General features: G+C 46.6%; 1 protein-coding gene and 1 pseudogene across 2 annotated transcripts in view; both read left to right on the top strand.

Moving 5' to 3' along the window:
- The first annotated feature begins 4,239 nt into the window (after positions 1–4,239).
- LOC308273036 (peptidyl-prolyl cis-trans isomerase A-like) lies at positions 4,240–4,735 on the top strand (annotated as a pseudogene). The gene has a single exon. The product of its transcript is annotated as a peptidyl-prolyl cis-trans isomerase A-like (transcript).
- A 9,994-nt stretch (positions 4,736–14,729) lies between these two features.
- The window catches only part of F13A1 (coagulation factor XIII A chain), a gene marked incomplete at both ends in the record, with an annotated part of 188,633 nt that continues 183,388 nt past the window's right edge, over positions 14,730–19,974 (top strand). The window contains one exon of the mRNA XM_080709828.1: positions 14,730–14,859. Within this exon, the coding sequence (XP_080565954.1) occupies positions 14,730–14,859 (130 nt within the window). The remainder of the gene's footprint in view (positions 14,860–19,974) is intronic.

The following is a 19,974-nucleotide window of genomic DNA, read 5'->3' as shown; positions in this document are numbered from 1 at the left end:
CTAGCAACCCATTTTACTTTCACATATGTGAGAGCTTTCACTGACTTTAATTCACCAATTAACCAGTCTGAATTTCTGGAAACATATTATATGCCAGATGAAGCCCATAAAAGAGATATTTGTCATGGGAGCAAAAAATAAAATGTTTGGAAATTGATAAAATCATAGAAACAGACTTACTGATTAAACTCCCAAAGACTAGCATCTAATTTAACTTCCCCTTCTGAACCAAATGCCTTAAAGATAGATGTCATATCTTATTCATCAAACTATCTACCCCAATAGTAGATAAATATTTACTAGATTAACATGTCTCAGTTACCTATTGCTATGTAACAAAGTACTGCAAAGGGTATCAAATTTAAAAAAAATAGCTATTAGATTTCATCGTTCACAATTTTATAATTTTGGCAGGGCTCATCCAGGCAATTTATCTCTGCTCCATGTACCATCAACCTGAGACCAAAGGATTCACTTCCAGTATGGTGCACTCCCATGACTCATGCACCCTGCAAGTCAGCAGGGAGTGATGAAGTCAGGCTCAGGAAGGATGCTGGGTCAGTGGGGCTTCTTTTTCTCTCCATGTAGCCTTGGGGATTCTCTCTATTCACATGTCCTCTTTTTATGGTTCCTCTACAGGTCAGCTGGAATCCAGGAGTGCAACTAGACATCTTGATATTGATTTAGGGTCCTAAATGCACAAAGTGGAGACTGATTAAGACCTTAGACTTAAATCTGGTGTGCACCTTAGACTGAAACCTGGCACAGTATCACTTCAACTGTATTCCATCAGTTAAAGCACAGCGGGAGGGGACCACACAAGGGCAAGAACACCAGGAGGCAATGATAATTGAGCCATCTTTGAAAAGTAGCTAATGTAGAGTAAATGCAGGAACATAATCATTAAAGAACACTTCAGGTTTGAGGGAGGGAGAATGTCTTAGGACACGTGAAAGGAAGTACTTTCACTGTATAAAGCCATGCACCCAAGTTTAAAGAGAGAATGATACGGCTCCAGGAACTTGCATGCAAGGTGAAAGTTGAGTAGAGCAGGACATGGACACAGATCAAGTTCATTTTCTTGAAGCAGGATGCCCCATGGTTGTCACACAGCTAATCTTATAAAACATTACTAGTTCTCTTCTCTTAAAAAGTTTAAGTGGGCTTTATGATAAAAAAGAATCTGAGTAATTAAACACAATGGACTATAATATGTTGTGGTTGTTGGAGTTCTTTCGGAATTGGTGCTAGACTATTATCACGCATAGAATATAGGAGTCGGATGTAACACATAAGCCCATTAATATTATCTTTTACGTTCCTGAGCATTTGTGCTGCCTTCAAAAAATACAAGATATTCTTCTAGGTAAGTCATAATATCTGAATTTATTAATATATAAGTTAAAATGCACTGTTAGAAATACTTCAGTGGCTCACAAAGTAGATGCATATGGTATAGCTATAGTAGATGCTATTTTAAATACATATAGTTGGTAGCGTGAGGGGAGAGATGCACTCATAGGAAACACATTCACAGGAAGGACTCTGGCACAGCTATTTGAAACTGCGCTGCAGAAATTGCTGAATGGGCATCAAAGAATAGAGAACTTATCTTTGGCGGTGTCTTAGTGCCCACACACGATTATGCAATGGCCTTTGGCTTGCTTTGGAAATTCGTAGATCACTCTCCAGAAGTTCTGCTGTGAGGAAGACCCTACAGAACATCACGTCCTTTCCTTCCACTGCTGGCCCGGTCTTATGAAAATCTCCTTTTGCAGTTTCTAAGCTGCGTTTCTTATCTCTACTCTTGCTCCTTCCATACAAGGTCCCCCAGGCCAGGCTTCACCTCATCAGCAAGAATATGCAGTTGTGAGACACAGCAGGGGTAAGCAGGGAACCACTGTAAACTAGGTCACCCCTCCATCTGCTTCCATGGGCCCCTTTAGAAGAGTTTGGTGGCGTGCCCCAGCAGGTCTGCCAGGAAGTTTACCTGGATGTGGGCTTCCCAGAGAACTGCAACCATGCAAAAACTGGTCCAGTCACTGGGCATGCTTATGTCAAATTTTCTGGCCCACTCCCCTGACAGTTTCCTATGGAGCTTAAAAATAGAAAGTTTTTTATTCGCTAGAAATAGACCCACATGTATCCTCAGACATATACCTGCAATCAGCCACTTATAAATCTAAACCCCACAGACAAGCAGATGAAACGTCAGAAGGACTCTGCGCTGAAAAGTACTACGACAGGTGCTGATAATGATTTCCTCCCCCCAAACAACTGAAGTGATTAAAAAGTTAAATTGTAATTTCCCCAGTAATGAGAAAATATAGGTGATGATAATAATCATTTGGAAAAGTGATAATATTTATCCTGGATAAGTTAAAATTGTTCAGTCCATAACCACCACCCATTGATAATGGCTATTTAGAGCTAGCTTCATGTCAGGTCCTGCACGAGGTGTTTTATAGGCACTCTCTTCTAGGATTGTCACAACTCTGTACAGTAGACACTGTTGGGATCACCATTTTACAGATGAGGCTACACAATGTGTTGAAGGTCACACAGGCAGTAGGTAAGGCAGCCTAGATTCTCACTCTAGCTGTTGTATTACCCTTGGGAACCCTGCAAAGTTTCTACTGCATTTGTGTACCTGCATGTGCGCACACATACACACACACACACACACACACACACAGCTGGCCAACATACTGATAATTTGAGTGAAGCAAGCATTATTTGTACAGCATCCTCATTATCTGATGCCAATTGTGGTTTTCTATAGTCACTACTATTAATTAATCTATTTGTAATAAGTTTATAGAATTACTGTTAGGTTTCACTTTTGTTGGTCATTTTGTTCATACACGTTGCTGTGTTACTGCTTTGATTGCTACTGTTTTCATAATGTTTTGTTATCCTTAAGTGAGGAAACGTGTGGGGTAGCGGATGTGAAACCTCTTGCTTCATTTCAGTGGCCCATAGAGTCTGGGCATCGCCAGCAGAGGGAATGGAATTGGGTAGACACCATCAGCCTCTGCCAGAAGGATGTCATAAGCTGATGAGGCCAGTTGTGAGTTTTTAAGGGTCTTTTCCTATTCAGGATGTTGGCATGTTATATAAAGATCCCTTCCCTTCAACCTCAGAAAGTCTGTGTCTGTAAAAGGTCCAATTCTAGTATAACTTTGCCCTGTTAGGTCTTTTAAAGTGTAAAAGTCTCTGGGAGTCTCTTTGAAGTTTCATTGACTATGGAGGAGGTACGGGCCAATCAAAGGGTTTGGGGGGCTTCACCTGCCTCTTGGAGAGTCATTGTGGCTGAGATGTCCCCTCGCTGCTCTTTCAGTCCTGCCTCTGGCCATACAACTCTCTTCACATGCATCTCACACTCACAATTAGCACATGCACATTAAGACACACATAAAAACACTCAAACACATACACAGTCACTCATACGATGTACATGCCTCACATATTAAATATTCACAGAGATGACTGGACATGCACACTCACACACAGTTGTTTGATGTGGAGTTTCAGTTTTGCAAGAAACTTCAATTCCTCCAAAAATGTATTCTAGAAATCAGTCACATGAGAGTGTGAACATTATTCACAGTACTGAATCGTACACTTAAAAATGGTTAGGATGAGCTGGGCATGGTGGCACATGCTTGTAATCCCAGTACTTGGGAGGCTGAGACAGGAAATTTGCACAGGTTCAAAGCTAGCTTCAGCTATCTAGTGAGGCTCTCAGAAACTTAATGAGACCCTGTTTCCAAATAAAATATAAAATAGGTCTGAGAGTATATCCCGGAGGTAGAAAGCCCCTGGATTCCATTCCCAGTACCCCCCAAACACACACACACACACACACACACACACGCAGTTAGAGTGAGCTGAACATGGTGGCACATGTCTGTAATCCCAGCACTTGGGAGGCTGAGACACTCCTGTCTCAAAGGTTTGAGGCCAGCTTCAGCAACTAAGAGAGAGGTCCTGTTTCAAAATAAAGAAAAAGTTCTGGAAGTGTAGCTTAGAGGTAGAATGCCCCTGGGTTCAATCCCCAGTATGTCACTGTCTCTGTCTGTCTCTCTGTCTCTCTCTCACCACACATCACCAACACACATACACACAGAGAGAGAGTTAGAGTGGTAAACAATGTGTACTTCAACATAATGAAAAATAAAATTTAGTGCTTTGCAGACACCGCTGTCACCTGTTGTTCCCAGTCGCCAGCCGCCAGCCATGGTCAACCCCACCGTGTTCTTCGACATTGTGGTTGATGGTGAGCCTTTGGGCCGCGTCTGCTTCGAGCTGTTTGCAGACAAAGTTCTAAAGACAGCAGAAAGACTTTCGTGCTCTGAGCACTGGAGAGAAAGGATTTGGTTATAAGGGTTCCTGCTTTCACAGAATTATCCCAGGATTTATGTGCCAGTGCGGTGACTTCACACGTCATAATGGCACTGGCGGCAAGTCCATCTATGGGAAGAAATTTGATGATGAGAACTTCATCCGGAAACATACAGGTCCTGACATTTTGTCCATGGCAAATGCTGGACCAAACACAAACGGTTCTCGGTTTTTCATCTGCACTGCCAAGACTGACTGGTTGGATGGCAAGCATGTGGTCTTTGGGAAGGTGAAAGAGGGCATGAACATTGTGGAAGCCATGGAGCACTTTGGGTCCAGGAATGGCAAGACCAGCAAGAAGATCACCATTGCCGACTGTGGACAGCTGTAATACACTCGACTTGTCTTTATCTTCCCCACCAAACCATTCCTCTGCAGTGCAGGAGAGCGCCCCTCTGCCCTATCTGCTCGCAACCACCCCATCTGCTCAAATATCCAGTCATCGTGCTCTCGCTGCAGTTCTTTGGGTTCCACGTTTCCTTAATTCCCCTCCAAGTCTAGCTGGACTGCAGAGTTAAGTTTATGATTATGAATAAAGACTAAATAACAAAAAAAAAGAAAAAGAAAATTTATTTAAAAGACAGAGCCATTCACTGTAAATACATGCACACATTAGTTAAATCTTTTATTTCTGAGGATAGCAAGGCTTTTGTGCCTTTGTCCTCCCAAAGGGCCCTATCACAAGAAGAGGCAGCCCAGCAATGTCCAAGCCACTGCTCTGAGAGAGGGAAAGTCAAGTTTGATCCTCAAACCCTGGCACAAGAGGGCCTTGCCTAGCCAGGTGTGGTGGCACACGCTTGTAATCCTAGTACTTGGGAGCCTGAGACAGGAGGATTTCAGGTTCATAGCCAGCCTTAGCTACTTAGTGAGACTCTCTGAAACTTAGTGAGACCTTGTTTCAAAATAAAAAAAAAATAGGGCTGGGGGCATAGCTCGGAGATAGAATGCCTCTGTGTTCAATCCCCAGTACCTACAGGGGAAAAAAGACAGAGAAGGCTGTGCCTAAGGCAGCTGGAACAACAAGAAAACACCTGCCTTCGGGATCTGTTGCTGGTGTGGATTTACATCTGTCCTGAAAGAATAAGTAATGGGAGGGAGGGAGCCGAGCAGAGTCAGAAACACAGTCCTCTATTAGATCCTAAGCCCTATCTGGTGGCAGGTTCAATAGCACTTTAAAAAATACTTCTTGGGGCTTTAAATGTCATTGTCAGCCTTTGTCAAAACTCCCCTGAGGCTTCTATAAAGACACAAATGGGTACAGAGGGCCACTCACCCTCTCCAACTGCTCGCTACTATGGCTGGAACATGACTTGTAAACTTTTCACCCAGCCTCCCTGGTCCTCTCCCCATGACACCTCCTTCTGGAGTGGAAAGTTCCCCTCTAACTCCTACAGCATCAAGGGCAACTGAGGAGAAAGGCCCTCCCAAGAGATGGGTTTTGATGGTTCATGTCAGAGGGTTGAGCATCTTTGTGCAAAGCCAGTTGTTATTTATATCCACTTACCTCCCTCTGGAACTACATCTCTAACCAAAGTCCGGGTCTTGTTCAGCTGGAAAAAAACAGTAGCATCCAGACATGACTGGGTTCTTTGTTTGAGATGTGAAATTTTGCATGTAAATCAAACAGAGTTTGCTAAAACAGTCATCGCCTGAGCAAATACAGTCTGCTTCCTGGTCATTGCCAAGTAGGAGAAAGATGGTGGTTTAGCTACAGAGAAGAATGTGGATACCATAGAAATGAAAACTCAGAACTAAAGGATCAAGGCAGGGAACCTGAAATTTCTCTTCTCCGATGTCTTCTGCTTGCCTACAACTCCCAAAGGTTGTAACACAATTCGAATGGTAGCCAGGATCCCTAAGGGATGTGGTTAGGCATTCTTGCCTCAAACCCTGGGTAGGAAATTAGGCACAAATTGCAACTTTTATCAAGTTTTAGTGACTCGGACTGTGACCCCTTTGACTTCAAAAGAGTGAGAAGGTGTGCCAGGGTTCATGCTATCAGGAGGATGCAAGTATTCGTAGAGGCCCCATTCCAAGCCGGTGAGGCTGGAAAGAGGGAACAGGACTCAGTCTCCAACGGCCTGTCTCTCTGGAGTTTCTTCTTGTTCCAACCATCATTGGAGCGTCAGCAGCTGAGTCCTCCAGGGATACACAGGGAGGGGTTGGCCATACCGTGGTGAAAACGTTCTTTATGCCAGTCCTGGAACTGTTTGCCCTGAGAGTGCCCCTCGCCCTCTCCCCTCTCTACTTAGTAATGGGAGGAGGAAGGGTATGCAGAAGAGTTACCAGCCTTCAAAATCCCTGCTCTCAAGGCTGCCCAGCCCTGGTTAGCATCCGGTGCCTGGATTTCAGGGCTCTTCCCACCATCCCTAATGACACGCTCTTAGAAATGTGTGCCTCATACCCAATATCTGCTTCTCTCTATGGAGTCTGGAATTTGGGTATTATCTAGGCAGAGGGTACCTATGTGATCAGCAATCCCCCACCCCCCCAAAAAAAAATTAAAGCAGTGCCTGGGCCTGGAGTTTCTATTGGGCTTCCCTGATAGACAATGTCACATGTGTGTGGTCACAACTATTGCTGAGGGAACGGAGTTCATCCTGTGTAACTTCTCTGGGAGTGGGCCCTTGGGAGCTTCTGTTTCCTCTGGATCTTACTACCCAGGTGCCTTTTCCTTTGACTGATTTTGATGTATATCTTTTTGTTTTAATAAATCATAGCCTTAAAGATGGCTGTGTCTGCTGTAGCCTGCTGGCAAATCACAGCACCGGAGAGTGGTTCTAAGGACCCCAACGGAGAAGGGCTGCTTATTTTGCAGACTGTGTTTCCCAACCCAGTCCACTGATTTTTAGCTGAGTTTAGTTAATGGGAGGAAATGAAGGGACAGTGGACTGACAGGGAAGAAAAGAAACTCGGATAATACTTCCCACCCTTTTGACCTCAGACTGTGTTTCTGGTGATGGTTTACTCTCGGGCTCCCACCAGATGATCCACAGGGCTCCACTCTGGCCACATAACCACAGTCCTTGCACTGTGCTGCCAACACCATCCTGCTATTGCTAATTGCCACATTGACTCCCCTTCCCCTGTTCAGCTTCTTGTCTATCACCTGTGTAACTGATTCTATTATGAAATAAATATTTGATGAAGGACTAGATTTGAGGACTTGGCAGACTGTGTTAAATTCTCACTTTTAAAAAATACCTAAAAGTCAGGTCCAGTGGCACATGCCTATAATCCCAGTACTTGAAAGTAGTAGATAAAAGGACTGTAGGTTTGAGGCCATCTCCTGCAACTTGGTGAGACTCTCAAGAACTTAGGGAGACCCTGTTTCAAAATTAAAAAAAAAAAAAAAATATATATATATATATATATATATATATATATATATATATATATATAGTGGTACTGGGGTTCCTTCTACCTCTGGGTACACTCCCAGACCTATTTTTTTTATATTTTTTTATTTGGAAACAGGGTCTCTTAAGCCAGTGCAGCTGGCTTCCAACCTGTCTCTGGCTTCCTCCTGTCTCTGTCTCCCAAGTGCAGGATTACAAGTGTGTGCCACCATGCCCGGCAAACTAAAAATATTTTTAAAAAAGACCTGGGGGAACCAGACATGGTGGCACACGCGTGTAATCCCAGCATTCAGGAGGCTGAGACAAGAATCGCAGTTGGCAGACAGCCTCAGTTACTTAGTGAGTCCCTCTGCAACTTAGTGAGACCCTGTTTCAAAGTAAAGAATAAAAAATAGGGCAGTCAAATGCCTTTGACTTCCATCTTCAGACCTGCAAAAAAAAAAAAAAAAAAAAAAAAAAAAAAAAGAGCTGGGGATGTATCTCAGAGGTAGGATGCCTGTGGGAAAGAAGGCAGGCAGGCAGGCAGGCAGGCAGGCAGGCAGGCAGGCACTGAAGTGGTTTTGTTTAGCTGGCTTTATTCTTCCTGCTATATCACTTAAATGCCTATACTGTGCCACCTCCATGCCAGAAAATGGATATTCCAAGATGAAAGACATCATATGAACTCAAGATCCGTGGACTCAGGCAGCTTCTGAGGAAGTCACATTTTTTTTTTCCTGGCACAGGCAAAGTTTCATCTTATGACTAGAGTCTTTGGTTCTGACTTCTAAGCCACAGGACCGTGCGGTGATACTCTGTAAGGTGAAGGGCTTTAACCATGGGCTGGGTCTTGGTGCATCTCAACATTCTGTTACTGACCTTGTTAAGCAAAGCACAAAAGGATCTATTTCATTTATAATGCTACTGGGTTGGGGGCTTGGGGCTTTAGAGAGCCAGCCAATGTGTGTGCATGTTCCCATGACCATCAGTGAGTCTCAGGCCAAAAGTGGTCCAGTGGTTGGCTTTAAGGGTGACAACTCTGTCCTGAACACATTACTCAGCCAAGGGTTGGCACCTGTATATACTAACCTGACCAGTGCAAAGGTAGCTTTTCTTCCCAAGACTCCACATGATAAGAGTATCGAGGAATTCTGGATACTTGGGCCTAATGTTTGGCAAGAGAACAACCAGAGTATGGTAGCCAGGGTCTTTCTCTAGCACTCTGCAAAGAACATGGAGAAGGCAGGCTTTGCGTGGATCGTTAAGTGATCAGCAGCCTTTCTCTGAGGCTGGTTGGGATCCTCATCCTTTTGTCAACTAGTGGGGGTACAGACAAGGAAACAGAAAATGACCAGAGAGCACAAATAACACTATAATAAGACAAACTTTTTGCAGGATATTTGAGCCTGTTATGCCATATCTGGAGGGTGAACAAGACATGATCTTGTAGCAAGAGGAGGGAAGATGACAACTGTGCTTCAAGCAGGAGGCACAGAAGAAGTTTACTTCGACTAGAGCAGGTTGCGAGTGGGCTGGGGAGTGGGGCAGCTCAGCAAGATGGCATGCAAGAGATGGGGCTGCAGGGTAAAAAAGTGGAATCTAGCTTGAACAGAGCCTTGCCAGTGGATGTGTGGAATTCACCCTAGGAGCAGAGTTCAGTAGCCATTGAAGGGCACTGGTTGAAGAATCTGATTGTAGATTTGAGCTCTTCAATTTTTATTCTGGCTGCACTGTGGAGAATGGATTGGAAGGGCAGGGGAATGGGAAGATTCAAGAGCTGTTAAGAAGTAGACTAAAAGATATCTGATGGAGAGTTGGATTTAAGGATAGAGGGAAAGAAGAAAAAAGCTTCAAGAACGCCATCACGTGCCTGGTTTGGCCCCTGTATGCAGTGGTGACATTCCTGAGCCGGACTGGTCTTCAGGGAGTACCATCTCCCTCAAATGCGGGAGGTGACCTGTCACTAGGATAGGCCAAATGCCTGGCCAGTAGGCAGCTAGGTGTGGGAAACAGCAGCTCTGGAAAAGAGCTTGGCTAGAGGCCGAGATGTGGGAGGTGTCCCGAGACGGATGGAACTCGAGAAACTTCAGAGCTATGAGATGGTTGTAAAGTTGCCACACAGGGACTGCAGCGAGCAGGCCAAGTAAAAAGCAAGAGACGCTTTATTCTGCACTCCTGGGCAAGGTTCATGGTCCAAAGGTGTAGCCAGTGAAACACACTCCCAAGTCGGCAGGTAGAAACTGATTATGGGGCTGTTTTTTTGAGGGCAAGGGAGAATGGGGAGTTGAGTCTTTCTGGGAAGGCTGATTGTTGTTTCATAAGCGGTGGTCTGTATCAAAGTTCTTGGAACTGGGCGACACCTGTGTCAGGAACCAGGTGACATCGGACAGGGCAGTTAGGCCACCGTTGTTTAGCTGCAATTGCATGCACCAGTCGACTGGAAGTTTCAGGGGTGGGGGGCTGACAACGTTCCTGCTCTGACCTAACAATAACCGAGGGATAGTGTGTGGCACTGGAGGAAACTGCACAGTGTGCAATACCCCAGCAGCCAAGAAATAGAACTTTAAGAAGAGAGAGGGCGAAATGGTCAATGCTTCTGAAAGATTAAGAAAGTGAGAATTGAATGCCAACTCTGGGCATCAACTATTGGAGACTGCTGTGGTTTGAGTGTAGGATGTCCCCTTCAAAACTTGGGTTAACATCTGGTCCTCCACATAAGTGCTGCCGGATGGTGAAACCTTTAAGAGGAGACTGGGATTAATGCAGTTCTCATGGGACTGCTTAGTTACCCTGAGAGCAGTTTGTTTCACAGTGAGGCTGCCCCTCACGATCTCTCTTTTCTGAACACCTTTGCTCTATCCTTTTCTGCCATATGAAAATACAATATAAGCCCCTTGCCTGAAGCTAGAAAGATGCCAGTTCCATGCGATTGGACTTCCCCGCTTCCAAAACTTTAAGTGAAGCAAGGCTCTTTGCTTTATAAATTTCTCAGTTTGGGGCACTCTGTTGTAGCAAAAAAATGGGCTAAGTTTCAGTAGAATAATAAGGATAGAAGCCAAATGGAGGATGCTTAGTGATAGAAGGAAGGAGAAAGGACTGAGTAGAGGCTAAGTTGAGGGAAGGCTTTTAGAAATATTGAAAAGACCTGGACTGAAACGGTGTCAGTGCTGATGAGAAGCAACTGCGAGAAAGCAGGCGCTTGAAAATACAGGAGGAAGCGTGGATAAGACCTGGAACAACAGCTCTGAGGAGAGGGGGAAGTGGAACAAATCGAGGGCCACACGGGATGCTGTCTTGGACAAGTATGGGATGAGGAGGAGGGACCTTTTCCAGTTTAGCAACAAGAAGGAAGAAGGAAACGTTAGATGAGGTTGCAGACAAGTGTGTAGATTTAGGTAGCAAAGAAAGAGAAAGAATTCCTAACCAAAGGCATATATGTGATATTTTTCACTTTATGAGAAGAATATATACTTCTCCATGGCAGGGTCAGAAACGTAAAGACTGCCAAGAAGACTAGAAATAGCCACAACTGAAGTTTTTAGAGCTACAGAGACTGAAACCAAACTATGAAACATTCCAGGAGGGAATTTTTCTTTTCTTTTCTTCTCATGTTTGAAGATACACCAACAGGGTTTCATGGGGAGCACAAAGTGATGCTTTCCGACTTGTGTGGCCTCTTCAAGGCATCTTACTCATCCTTGGGGCGGCAGGCTGTCTTGCAGGAAGCCTCCTGGTCTGCAGTGGCTGGCTCCCTGGGTGATTCCCGAAGGCAGCCTTATTTGCACAGGAGGGACATGCTGCTCTTGCTTCTGCGTGGTCACAACTGCGGTCACAACTCCCTGCCTGGGAGAGGCCAGACCCTCCCTGCTTCCAAGCAGTACTTTGTGAAAGACCCTTCCAGCCCTCAGACCAAGGGGGAGGTGGGAGGACTTCCTGGGATGCCCAGCAGCTCCTGGAGGAGGGGAACAGGAATAGAGGGGCGGTTGGGAGGCAGAAGAACAGGAAATGGGAGGGGGAGAGGGCCGTGGGGAGGGGAGAAGGGCCATGCTGGAGTAACATCGCAGGGTGGCAGAAGTAAGGGGAAGGAAAGTCCTGGAGCGCCTCTGCTCAGCTGTCCTCAAGGGGGAGGAGGAAAGTCTCTGGAGGGTGGGGTGGAGGTGGGTGGGAGCTGTGAGAAGTTATTTAAGAGCCAACTTTCTGGTTGTTTTTCCTGTGTCTTTTTGAGGAAGTCCCCCAGAGGCACGGAGGCACCCTAGAGCCAGGGAGCCCTTCAGGTAAGTGCCACCCTGAAGCACCCTGCAGCCCCAGCGGCCCGGGGTTCCTCTGTCCTAGGAGCTCCCCGCCAGCCCTTGGGCTGTCTGCCTCCAATTTCACTTCTTCACCTTTCATATCCCATGCATGGCATAGCCCAACTTTTCTTTCTTCTGTCTTTTTTCTTCTTATCAGTCCTGGGGATGGAGCCCAGGGGCTTTTTCTACCTCTGAGATACACCCCCAGGTCTGTCTTTTTTTTTTTTTTTTTTTTTTTTTTTTTTTTTACTTTGAAACAGATCTTAACTAAATCGCTAAGGGTCTCACAAAGTTGTTGACTTTGGCCTCCACCGTGTGGTCCTCTTGTCCCAGCCTCCCAAATACTGGGGTGATAGACATGCACCACCGTACTTGACAGCTCTATCCCCCCCCACTCTGCTACTGAGGATTGAACCCAGGAGCATTCAACCTTCAAGGTATACCCCAAGTCCTATTTTATTTTTTATCTTGAAACAAGGTCACCCTAAGTTGTTGAGGGTCTTGCTAAATTGCTGAGACTGACCTCCAGCCTGCCATCCTCCTGTCTCAGCCTCCCAAGGACTGGGATTATAGACATCGCTGGGAATGTGCTACCATGCCCCTTGGCCCCACTTTTGAGCAAGACTTCTCTTAGTCCTCCACAAAGCTATCCAGGAGGCTGTGCTTGCAGAGAAAGCCATCTGATGGGAATCGGGGTGCAGATTACAGGCTCCCTTTCCTCAAGGAAGCAAAGTGTAGAGTGAAGAACACAAAGCCTTAGGGGAGAAAGAGGGGCCAAGTAGGAGCACCTGTTTGCTGGAAGGAGCAGGCTCCTCCCACCCGCCAAATCCTGTACACCCCCCCCACCTCAAGGCCAGGCTGAGCCCCTCCCCCCCAGACCTGCCCAGAGCGGTGCTCCCACCCCGTGGCCCCCGTGCACCCCAGCTATCCACTCACTTGTTCTCTCCATGGGCGGCCGCGTGGCTCACCGCACTGTGGGGCTCTGCAGAGCCCACTTTTGCAATTTCCCAGGGAAGGACGGCTTTTTCCTACCTTTTCTCCATCATTGAACCTGCTTCTCCTTCTTCCTTCCCTCCCTCAGCTCACCGGGGCCTGTGCATAAATGCATTTGTAAATATTATGGGTAACATCTTTGGGCCTTACCCCTCCAAGCTCCCCCGTCTCCGTCCATGACCAAATACCCGAGCAAGTGCTTCCCTAACCCTCAGCCTCCTTGCGGCGCCCTGTCCCCACCTCCTGACACTGGCAGCTCTTCTTCATCTTTTGAAGATGTGTGTCTGGTTTTGAAAACAGCCAAGTTGCCAGGAGTCATGACTAGGTGAACCAGGTGATCAAGGCCCAGAAACAAAGTCCCCTTCATCTGGTCAGTTGGTCAACAAGTACTTATTGGGTGCTGATGGAAGGCGTGTGGTGTTTACACTGGCCGTTCGCCTGCAGACTCCGCGGGAAGGGGAAGCAGACCCAGGGCGAGGTCGTTGTTCATGCCACTGACCAAGGAAGTTTAGAGAACAGTCTGTTTTGAGCCCTGCTTAACATTTCAAGGGTCCAGAAGGTGGTCCATGCCTGTGATCCCAGTACATGGGAGGCTGAGATATGAGAATGGCAGGTCCGTGGCCAGCCTTAGCAACAGTGAGACCCAGTTTCCAAATTAAAAGATAAAATAGGGCTCGAGGTATAGCTCAGAGGTAGAATGCCCTTGGGTTCAAGCCCCAGAACCAAAAAAGAAAAAAAAAAAATTCTGAGGGTCTTGCTAAATTGCTGAGACTGACCTTAAGCCTGCAATCCTCCTGTCTCAGCCTCCCAAGTACTGAGATTACAGGCATTGCTAGGATTGGGCCATCTTACCTAAGCCATCCACCTCCCCACCCTCCTTCTTGGGGTCCTGTTTCCTAAGAAGCACCCACCTGCCTCCTTGTACCCCACTGGATTTACTCAAAGCTCTTTTTGGGGTTCATTCCTAACCCCACTACTAGTAAACTCTCAGAGTAGAAATCCTGTTTTGTTCTCTGATAGACATACATAAATATATCTCCATATCTCTTTCTAGATAGATAGATAGGCAGATAGATATTAACTAGAACACAGCGTGGCCCATACTAGGCCCTCAATAAGTACTGAACAAATTCAATAGCAAAGGTGACTGGAGGGCAACTCATACCTGGACGTGGTTGAATGGGTGGGTTTATTCTTAAAAGTGACCTTGGCCTCATAAATCTCCTTAAAATGGGCATATGACAGTAAATGTTTCTTTATAAAGATATTGCCTTCACCTGGGTGCAGTGGTAAACACTTGTAATCCCAGTATTTGGGAGGCTGAGACAGGAGGATCACGGGTTAGAGGCCAGCCTCAGAAACATAGCTATTGCTTTCAGGAGTCCTGAGGAAGGGAAATCCCTGCTGTCTAAATCATCTACAATTTTTCATTTCTTCAAACAGACTCCCCTTCGCCTCTTTTCCATATGTTTTGACAAACACGGAACCTCCCTGAGGTCCTCGGGGAGCTGTGCTCGTCGTTAGGCTGATCCTGGCCGCCACTTCTCAGTCTTTGTTTATGCGAAACTCCAAATGTGTTGCTCGAGTGCTATTACACACAGACATGTCTGCCTCTCTATTTTCGAATCCTGGTCTCAAATGGAACCTACTTCACATTCCTTCTCATGACCCCCTCCTTCTCTTCCAGGACCTTATAAAGTTGAGAATGTCAGACACTTCCCGGGCCGCCCTTGGGGGCAGGAGAGCCATCCCGCCCAACAACTCCAACGCAGCGGAGGACGACCTTCCCACAGAGGAGCTGCAGGGCCTGGTGCCCAGGGGCGTCAGCCTGCAAGGTAGGAGGGCTGCGCGTGTCTAGGCAGCGGCCAGGCTAGCCCCAATTCCCTATAGACTTTAGGCGAGCATCCATCCTCCTTGTCTGCTGAGTTTCACAAAAGGATGCCCCCTGCCAGCCTCTGGTCTAAAAACAGGACTCCAGACTGGGCATAGTGGTGCATGCCTGTAATCCTAGTACTTGGGAGGCTGAGACAGGAGGATTGCAGGTCAGAGGCCAGCCTCAGCAACATAGGGAGACCCTCATTAATAGGACTGGGAGTATAGCTTAGAGATAGAATGCTTCTGAGTTCAAGCCTCCACCCCAAAACAGAGAGAGAGAGGGAGAGAGAGAGGGAAAGAGGGGGGGGGGAGAGAGTTCAGAATCCTATTTTTTTTTTTTTTTTTGCGGGTCTGGGGATGGAATCCAGGACATTTGACCTCCGAGCTACACCCCCTGCCCTATTTTTTATTCTTTATTTTGAAACCAGGTCTCACTGAGTTGCAGAGGGCCTCACTAATTAGCTGAGGCTGTCCAGGAACCGCGATCCTCCGGGTCTCAGCCTCGGGAATGCTGGGATTACAAGCGTGCACCCCCATGCCCGGCTCAGAATCCTATTTTTGAATGGGAAAAGCAGCAGAGGCCCAACCTCTTGCCCCCACTCTGCCACTGACTGACTGTGCAAAGTCACTGCCTCTCTACCACTCAATCTGCTTCCTCTGCAGAGTGAAGGTGTCGGGGCCTCTTCCAGCTCCACTGTTCTTTGCTTTGAGAATTGTCCTCTAGCTGGAAGATTCCACTTCCCAAATATTGTGGCTGCTTTTGATTGTCTGGCTTGCACCTCGCTCCTCCCTCTTCCCTCCTCCCTCTGTGGCTGCAAGTCTCAGAGCTGGCGACAGGTGCCAGATTCTGACAGTAATCGGGATGGAAGCCCTCTATTTGTCTCTTAGCAGCCAGAGCAGCGAACGAGGCAAGCTGCTCCCCCGCCTCTTGCCTGGGCCCGATCCCCAGGGACTGGCGCCGGTGCAGCAGCCACCAGCCGACCTCCTCTCAGCCTGTCAGCCGCGACAGGGCCCAGGTGCCAGCGCTGGCTTGGTGATGCAGGCGCCATTCCCCTGGGCCACGCCGGGCAGGGACGTCCAGACCTCACGGCCCTGGATGGCATCTAGCTGGGAGAACGTTTTGTAATAGCACGTGTGCACCAAAAGCCACTGTTGTTCCTGAGGGTTCTCTGTGCTGTGCCTCAGAGGGGCTGGATGCCCACTCGCTGGGGTAGATTAGCACCGCCATTCTCTTGTCAGGAGACTGGTGCTGGAAGTCTCAGGGCTCCTGGTAGCAAAGGGGAAGGACAGCACTGGTTACTAATGAATGCAGCCAGGCCAGAAACTGCCCAGACCTTGCACCCAGGTTTGACTGTGTTACTACCACATCTAGAAGACTTGATCTCACCGGGTAGAAATAGAGAAGTATCCGGTAGGTATTCTAGTTTGAGGAAGGTGGTTCACAAAGCAAAGGACATCTTCATTTGAGTGTGTAGGGCAGTTTGGAGGGCCAAGGTAAGCTCATTGTGAACTGCCTCTGTCTCCCAGAGAGCTCCCACTCTCTGAAACCCCACCATTAGAGCCGTAGGAATGAGCTGAAAATAAACTTAGCCGCTAATCTCTGTGACGTAGGGAAGAAAACAGAGGCCCAAAGCAAGTAGCTGATGCTCTCTCCTCCACTGCCGGACTAGAAGGTTTTTACTTTCTTTGCTTGAGGCTGGGAACTGAACCCAGGGGCATTCTGCCTCTGAGCTATGCTGCCAGCCCTTTTTATATTTTTCATTTTGAAACAGGGTCTCACTTCTTTTTTTTCTTTTTGCGGGTCTGGGGATGGAACCCAGGGGCATTGACCTCCAAGCTACATCCCCCTCCCCTATTTTTTATTCTTTTTTGAAACCAGGTCTCACTGAGTTGCAGAGGGCCTCACTAAGTAGCTGAGGCTGTCCGCAAACCGCGATCCTCCAGGTCTCAGCCACCCGAATGCTGGGATTACAAGCGTGCGCCACCACGCCCGGCCGGGTCTCACTTTTTTTTTTTTAATTATTTTTAAGAATGCTAGTCAGATGTCGGGGCACATTCCTGTAATTCTAGCACTTGGGAGGCTGAGATAGAAGGACGATAGGTTCGTGGTCAGTCTCAGCAACTTAATGTGACCCTGTTTCAAAATAAAGAATACAAACAAAACAGACAAACAAACAAACAAAAAACCCTGGGATGTATCTCAGAGGTAGAATACCCCTGGGTTCAATTCTCAGTAACCTCCACCGCCTTACACACACACACACAGAGGAATGCCAGTGAAGCTGGAAAGCCAGGCGACATCAGACCACGAAGGAAGCCACCTTGGAGTATTTGGTTTTCTAGGAAAATTCCCCTCTTCTAGAGAAGACGCTAGATCCAGGCACTGGAAGAAGTGGGAAGTAGGAACAAAAAGAGAAAGGCCCAGCCATCCTTCTCAGGATCAGTGAGGAGAAATGTGGGCCTCCACACAGAACAAGCAAGAAGCATTGAGCCCCTGTGCAGGAGGCAGAGGACCCGGCTGCCTGTCCCAGGACCCAGCGCAAACTTCAGTGTCTCCATCAGCAAAATGGCAGCAATGCCTGCTCTGTAGATTCTCCCGAGGGTCTGCTGAACAGTGCCCGTGGCATCATCTAACCTACAGCCCGTGACCCATACATGATTGCTGACTTGGAATGGCAACAATTCTGTGAGCCACCTTCCTCAAATTTGAATACCTACTGGATGCCTCTCTGTTTCTACCAGATGATCACACCCCAACCAGATCAGGTATCACTGATCCAGTGTCCACTGAATGTTCTAAAGAGAATATGTACAATGTGTAGCCCCCATAAATCTGAAATCTGAACAGAATGTTGCCAGTGAGGCATCAAAAGTGTCAATGAACTTGTTCAGGTCAGCCAGTTTTGTAAAACTTCTAAGTATTTTGAGGTTGTTGTATTTTTTATTTTTTACTTTTGAGGCAGAAGTGGAAAAAGCTTAGCTGAGTTATTTTGAAAAATCAGTCCTTCCTTATTTGGCAGTCACATGTCTACAACCCAAGAGACACTCTGGGATGTCCATGATGGCCCCTGGCACAGGAATGGGACCCAATGACTATTTGTAGAATGATTTGAATGAATGAACTGTCAGTCATTTGCAAAATGACTCATCATCCCGAGTGTCATTTTAGTCTTATTATTAATAACAAGTTCCAGATTTCAAAAACATGCCTTCATTTAATATTTTCACACAGATAAGCTAAGTGCCACCTGCTGTTGATGATAGTGCTTCTGAACCTAGGGTTCATAGCTGTAAAGTCTTACGTGAGTAAGACAGAAAAAAATTACCAGCGTACAGACTGCACAAGGAGGTTGTTCTGTACATTTCAGATTTCTGTTTAGTTGTCCAAAGAGCAGGTGGTTTTTTGACACTAAGAATATCAAGCTCTCCCCAAATCACACCTGCTAAGGAACTAATGCTAGAATGGCATGGTCACTTACTTATTTACTTAATGTCATCTTCTTGCAGTTCATCTTGTGGCCACTAGTAGCCTCCAAGAGCACCATTCCTGATCCTATCAGAGGATGCCTTTGGCTCCAGGAACGCAGAGCCCCAAGCCAAACTCTTCATCCGCCCCCCCCCCCCCGCCCCTTCCCCCAAGGGTGGCTCTTCCCTTTAGCAAGCTCCTCCTGGGAAACTGATTGAGAAGTCCAGAGAGGCAAGAAGAGAAAAAAGTGTCAGTATTTTTGTTTTAATTAATCCCCTGGCAATCAAACCTGATGTATGTAATATACACGGACATGTGTAATACCCTTTGGTCATGGTTGTGACTATTTGGTCAAGAATTATTTTAGTAGAGTGGCATGTACTGAAGTCCCAGCTACTTGGGAGATGGGAAGGGGTTCACTTGAGACCAGGCGTTTAATGCTGGCTTGGGCAACATAGCAAGACACTACATAAAAAAGAGAGGAAAAAATAAGTATTTTAGTAGAGTAAAGTCAGTATCAGAATATTTGAACTCACATAAGGTTCCTCCTACATTTACCATGATATTTAAGAAAAATGAAAATATTTGAGGTGATGCTGGGACCTCATGGGACCAGTGAGATAGACGTGGTATCTGATGTCCTCACATGGTCTTAAGGAGCCTTATGTCTCCTTCTGTGCTCAAACACAGCCAGGAAAAGTACTGTGAAAATATCTTTGAGTTGTTTGGATTTATATAAATTTTTAATAGACTGTTCTGCATACTCAGTTGGTATTTCTTAAAGGTCTCTCTTTGGCCTTCATTGTCTCAAATTATGTGTGGCTAAAAATGTAATGCTCCAGAAGATAACCTTATCTTCCTGGGCTGGTGTCAATTCTATAGCCCGGTTGTGCCAGGGCAGTGGGGTAGGTTGCAGACAGGCCAAAGAAAGTAACAGTGTACTGAGACACATGATGTGCTGGGGAGAGCTTACAGGAGATTATGACTGTTCCAAGAAGAGTCCAGGGGCAACAGACTGACAGATACCACCCCTGTCCCTCAGGCTGCTCCACCAGGCAGAGCCTCCTCTCCCTTACACTGTTTAGTCCAGGGACAGCAGACTGAATGAGTGACACACATCCTTCCCACAGTGCCCTCAGTAATGAGCCAGACCCCCTCAGAGAGGGCTGTGTCTGTCAGGCTGCCGAAGCAGTAGCCTCATCAGCATCAGCTCGCTTAGTCAGTTTGTATGAGCAGCATCCCAAGGAGGAGCCATCCTGATGCACATGCAAGGAAGTAGCTTTCTGTGGATAGCACTAACTCACCCCGGTTCTCAGTGTATGTGGGAGAAAGCCAGTGTCCTCCAAGATAACGGGATATGTATGTATCTGAATATGTATGTGGCTATCCCAGCTTAGGCTTGATCTCAACTTGGCTAGGTTTGGGGGAACAGAAAGAGGTTGTTCAGGGGCATGGTGCTTTAGCATCCTCCTTTCCTTTAAGGATGATACAATTGCTTTGCCTCTGTGTTATTAGCAATAAGTGACATTTGCAGTCATAATTAGCCTCTTTATTGGCAGATCAAAGACATTGAATTCAAACAAGAAAGCAAACGTGGTTGTATGAAAAT

Source organism: Muscardinus avellanarius, assembly GCF_963383645.1.
Source record: "Muscardinus avellanarius genome assembly, chromosome: 14".
Taxonomy (NCBI): Eukaryota; Metazoa; Chordata; class Mammalia; order Rodentia; family Gliridae; genus Muscardinus; species Muscardinus avellanarius.
This window is presented reverse-complemented; position numbering and strand designations above follow the sequence as displayed.